The sequence below is a fragment of the Theobroma cacao genome, chromosome 2, assembly GCF_000208745.1.
Source record: "Theobroma cacao cultivar B97-61/B2 chromosome 2, Criollo_cocoa_genome_V2, whole genome shotgun sequence".
Lineage (NCBI taxonomy): Eukaryota > Viridiplantae > Streptophyta > Magnoliopsida > Malvales > Malvaceae > Theobroma > Theobroma cacao.
In genome coordinates, this window is record NC_030851.1 from 38034565 (window position 1) to 38040446 (window position 5882).

The 5882-nt window shown below is 30.8% G+C and overlaps 1 protein-coding gene across 2 annotated transcripts; it reads left to right on the top strand.

Annotated features, from left to right (window-relative positions):
- LOC18610028 (binding partner of ACD11 1) lies at window positions 641-4821 on the top strand. 2 transcript variants are annotated; one of them, XM_007045447.2, is made up of 6 exons: window positions 641-878; window positions 1914-1997; window positions 2640-2743; window positions 2821-2896; window positions 3338-3421; window positions 4036-4821. In XM_007045447.2, exons 1-6 carry the CDS (start codon window positions 873-875, stop codon window positions 4615-4617), a joined length of 936 nt encoding a protein of 311 aa, XP_007045509.2. In that variant the 5' UTR covers window positions 641-872; the 3' UTR covers window positions 4618-4821. The 2 variants fall into 2 exon arrangements, with proteins under 2 accessions (XP_007045509.2, XP_017969990.1); XM_018114501.1 differs by having other exon boundaries at window positions 2640-2654; window positions 2798-2896.

Here is a 5882-nt window from a genome sequence, read left to right on the forward strand (position 1 = left end):
ATTATAAATATAATTACTATTATATATACTTTTAATATAAACCTATTTACTTTCCATTTTATATTTTACAAAAATTATAATTTATAACATACTTTTATTTATGTAAACTGATAATAATATATATATACCTAAAACGAGGTTGTGAGATTAAAATATTTTGGCAATTTTTAAATGAATTCGGGTAATTATTGAATAGTGAATACATATTAGGGTTCAAATTTGAATAATAAATTTCAAAAATATCCAAATAGTCATGAGGTTTAAGTATCTTAAAACTTAATAAGGTTTGAGTTTGGATACGTCAAAATTAACAAGTACCTGTTTGACATTAAAATTTTTAATGTGTTTTATATTAAAAAATTAAAAATATTTTTATAAGGTTGATGATCCATAAGTTTTAATACCAAAATGTAAAAAAATATATGAAAAATAGTTTTAGATATTATAAAAATAAAATATTAATATTTTAAAAGAAGAAAACATAATTTTAAAAATAAAAAGTGAAAAAGGAAAAAAAACCCAAAGAGTATTACTTATACTATTTATTTGGAATTTAAAACGTTAATCAAATTAAAAAGCATGTTTCATTACAAAAGTAAATTAGTATAAAGTATTTTTCGTAAAGGAGAAGCGAAAGAGAGATTATCCAGTTTTTACAGCTGAAAGTGAAAAAAGGGGCAGGACTCAACGCGCTTCCAAGAATTCTGCCCGCATATTTCACGCTAGATAAAAGACGCCTCCATCCGAACCTTCCTTTCTCTTCCAATCAAAATTCCAATCCAGTTTTCTTTTGTTTCCTTAAGCTACATTGTTCCATTGACATTCTTGGGTTCTTTGTAAATCTTCGAGGGAATTCTTCCTACAGTCTTCAGATGTCGGTAAGTTCATTCAATTAGTTTTTATGGTTTTGATGAATGTGACCCTTTGCTTAGTTAGATCCAACAACTTCTTTTTTGGAAAAAAAAAAAAGACAGACTTAATGAAAGCGAAATGTGGGTGTTGTTCTGTTTGGTTGCCGGGAAAATGTAGGAAAAATGAGACCATAAAAACTGGATTTTTGAGTTTATCTTTACTTAAGCCAAATGGTTCTTTGGGTTTTTATAGTTGACTTCATTATGGTTCTTGGGTTACGAAAATAACTTAAATACAAAGATTCAGTTGGATACTTTCTTTAACTTTCTTGGAAGCAAATCGTGGAGTATGGGGACTGATATATATAGAAATTATAAATTGACCTGTAAAAAAAATGTAACTTTGATGATTCCACCCAGAAAGATTGTAGCTTGTCCTGATCATTATGTGGTACTTGGGTTGATGGTCATGTCATTAGCATTTGTAGGTTTGCCTTTAGAATTTCATTTTTTGCTATTTCTAGTTTATTCATCTTTTGTTATATAGTATTAAGTGTGGTAATTCTAAGTAGTACATTTGGTATTAGTTTGTAGGCTCAGATAGGATCATTATAAAAGCCTGGTGGGAGCTATATCTTGATCTTAAAAATAAGATAAAAGCTGGTTACTTGAGGAAGCATAAAATCTCCAAAGCAAATTATGTGGATGGTTGCCCTTTCAATACTTAAATATATGATTCAATTACGATTGATGCTATGATCCCAAAGCATTATGCCGACAGTTCAGCATTGTTTGCTTTGATGTAGCGAGTAGAGATGAGCAATTTTCTTGGTAGAAGGAAAGAGTGAAATTTTATTTGTTTTATGCTTTTACTTTTTATGAATTCTGTGGTTGAATAATCTTGAACCTTGTTTTCATGTACATTTGTCTTATTCATTTAGTATATCCATGTCCATCATATCTCTAGTTATCCCTTGCTATTATAACTTGAAATTACCTTTCTTGCCAAGCAGAGCTTCTCTGCTTTAATTTCAAACTCCTAATTGATCATTGCATATGCAGGTTCCACTGGACCATACTAATCAGAGTCTTGGAGCTGTTCCACAGACAAATGGTGTAGCGAACTGGACAATCAATGTTTCAGATGTGAGGAAAAAATGTTTTTAAATTTGTTTCGGTTGGTGCTATTAACAATAGAGCTCTGTTGATCGTCATTTGCCATAGTTAAGCTTTTTTAGACTTTTAAATTAGAGTATTTTTTGCATCTTTTGATGAAGTAGTATTGAAATAGCTGTGAAATAAATTTCAATTGTTTTTTCATTTCAAGATTTTGGGTTTGATCAGAGGAGAGAGAAAGAAAATTTTTTTTACTCGATTCCAGTTGGAACTATCGGTTTACTTCTTTTGACTTCTTTGGTTTGTATGGAAAGAGTTTTTACATAAAGTTGTGCCATGATGCCACATTTCATGGAATCATATAAGTGTCATCTTAATATGTTTGATGAGTCTGATTATTATGGTATACACTGGCAGTAGAATCCTAAGACTCCACAAGCAGGTTTATGTCTTTGCTACATGTCCATTTAATTGTATATAAGGAATTAATTTTTTTAGTTGTGAAATTATTAAGCTAGGTTAAATGGACACGTGGTTAAGATAAAAAAACTGCTTGTGGCATCTTCAAACTCCACTACCAGTGTATAGGTTAATAACCCTAAATTTCAAAGCAATGTTTCCTTGTTAGAGATGCAAGTGTATATTTATCTGTTCCTTTTTTGTTCTGTACAGATAAGAACAGTTAAGGTCAGTAACATTTCTCTAGCTGCTTCTCAGAGGGATATCAAAGAATTTTTTTCTTTCTCTGGTGATATTCAATATGTTGAAATGCGGAGGTGGGTACTATTGATTGGAGTGCAACTGGTTTGTTTGGAAAAGTGATCCTTCAGAAATATTGTGCTGAATTTTGCAGGGAGACTGAAAATGCCCAGGTTGCTTATGTTACCTTCAAGGATTCTCAAGGAGCAGATACAGCAATGCTTTTGACTGTATGTTAGTTATCGAATATTAAAATTTTTATGCTTATGTCTCCCTAGAAAGTTTCACATTTATAGATAGCATCACCGGGCAAAAGCGTTACCATAGGCATCTGGATATCTTAGGATATCAGCTTTAGTGTTTTACATGGAAAATTCTGGAAACAGTCAGAAATAATGGTCTTTTACATGCTATCACCTAGAATTACTAGAAGAAAGTGGAAACAAAGAACCAAACTTGATTGGAAGTTTCAATGTCTGTTCTTTGTGATATTGTCATCAGCATTGCCTGTGTCATCTGCTTAAAAGTTAAGACATGAGCTGGTTCCACGAGAGAATCACTCCTCTAGTGTAGCTGCTTGCCTTTCAATTTGCAGCCTTACATGCTTGCTTGCAACTTACGTGAGCAGAGTACTCATTTTGAATAAGTTTTCGACCTATTGATTGATTCAGGGTGCAACAATAGTCGATCTTTCTGTCAATATCACACCTGTTGAGGATTACCAGCTACCCCCCGAAGCTCTTGTGTCAAACATGGTAAATTCCTCCTTTAAACCAGAAGGATGATTATATGCAATTTAATGCTATACATTACATGCTTCAGTGAAGTATCAATATTAATAATATTTGCTATCCCTCGGTTGTCAGGATTACATGGTGAATGCCAGATTCTGTGTTTTTTAGGTGCATATGATAATTAAGATAGTAAATGCATGTCTACTCATATTTCAAAACTACCTGGTTTTATGATGGTTGGCCTTAATGTCTTTCAAATCTTTGAATCAGCCTTTTGTGAAGAGAGTTGGTGGACAGTAAATTGAAACACTGGGATTCTTGTTGTGCATATATCGTTACTAATAAAGTTTTAACCCATCGTAACATTATTGTTGGAGTAGTCTGGTGTTAGCCTGTTTGCAATTTATTATAAGAACATATCAACTGAACTAGCATCGAGGCTTGCCAGCTGGAAATATGCTGCTATTTTGAGTCTTCTAGTGTGTACATATATCTCTTTTCCAGTGTTCCCTCAGTGTGAATAAGGGAAGGCATGTTTGTTGTCGTGCATCCGTAAGAATTCAAAGAAAGAAGTGAATTATTTGCAAATTCACTATGTTATGCTTTTCTCGTCATTGTGCAATTGCTTTATGAAGGAGAACAAGCCAGCTGTTACTGATTCTACTGTGAAGAAGGCTGAAGATGTGATGAGCACCATGCTTGCCAAGGGCTTTGTCTTGGGAAAGGATGCCATCAACAAGGCAAAAGCGTTTGATGAACGACATCACTTTACATCAAATGCCTCTGCTGCAGTCACTTCTATTGATCAAAAAATGGGTCTGAGCGAAAAGCTAAGCATTGGGACAGCTGTGGTAAATGAAAAGATGAGAGAGATGAATGAGATATTCCAAGTGTCAGAAAAGACAAAATCTGCCTTTGCCGTTGCTGAGCAGAAGGCAAGTAGTGCAGGAACTGCCATTATGAGCAACCGCTATGTATCTACAGGAGCTCTGTGGCTTTCAAATGCATTTAGTGCAGTCGCGAAGGCAGCCGAGGATGTGGGCATGTTGACGAAGGAGAAGGTTGAAAAGGCGGAGGAGGAAAAAAAGGAGATCATTTACAGGGAGAGAACGGGGATCATCAGTGACTTTGCACAGTTCCATCTTGATGAATCTTCAGCAGCAGAGCCTCCAATCGTTCCAGTTGATTCAACTGATAGTAAGCTTGGAATGATATGATTGCTTTTGAATTTTCATTTTCCTTGAATGCCTTGATTCTTTCCTTCTTTTCCCTCCTTTCTGTTGTACAATACACTGTTACACGAGATTGTAATTCAGATGAATTTCTGAATGTGTGCTTTGATCTGTGTCGAAAACTCTTTTATCAGCATCTGGATCTATGAGATGCCAAGTGAATATGATACTAATCTTCGACAATTTTTTATCGTGCTTTAAGCAAAACATAGCACTTCTCATTTGGGCATTGGAGGCTAGCAATTTTTTGCTCATGAAATTATACTTAGGAATGATTTCATGAAGCCTTAATAATTTTTTTTACATAATCTCAAAATTTTTTTTGAAATATTCAAAAAAAAATTAAGTTTTTAGTTTTTTATTAGGTTTGATTAAGTTTTTGTATTTTTATTTTGAGTCAAATAAATCTTTATAATTAATAATTGATTAATTATCATTAATTAAAATATTTATTGTTATTTTTTATTTATATGACATTGACATAATATTGATGTGAAAAATAAGAAATACGATATACTCAGAATATAATATTATATTAACATGTCATGTTATTATTTATTATAATATATGAATATGTCACATTAATGTTATATGATATATAATGATAAATAGTATTTTAATTAAAAATATAAAAACTTATTTAATTCAAAATAAAAATATAAAAATTTAATTAAACATAATAAAATTATAAAAATTTATTTAAATTTTTTATATAGTTAAAAATTTTCTTAGATATTATGTTTAATTTTTTTTAATTATTTGCTACAAGGTACTTGATATCTTCCTTGAGCTAGCAAAACATGCCATAAATTCACAATTAGAAATTATATTTACATTTCAATTGAGCTTGGTGCTGTACAAACAAGGGCGGAGCGTCCCTTCGTAATGGCTTTCCAAAATTTTTGAAATTTTTTATATATTATATAATTTTTAATATTTTTATAATATTTTTTTATTAAATAATTAATATAATTAAAAAATAATAGAATGATCTTACAAATCTAATTCAATTTTACTCAAATTCTTAAATTNTTTTAAGTTTCTCGACCTATTTTCTCTTTTTTTTTGTACTTGTATTGTAAATTTATAAAGAGATAAAATTTTATTTTATTTTTTTATTTATATTTTTATTATTATTTATATTATTTATTTTTTTAATTATATTCTATTTGTTCATATATTTTAAGTTTCTATAGATTTTCTTTTTTAAATTTTTACGAATCATCAATCACATTCTTTTTTTTTTGTTA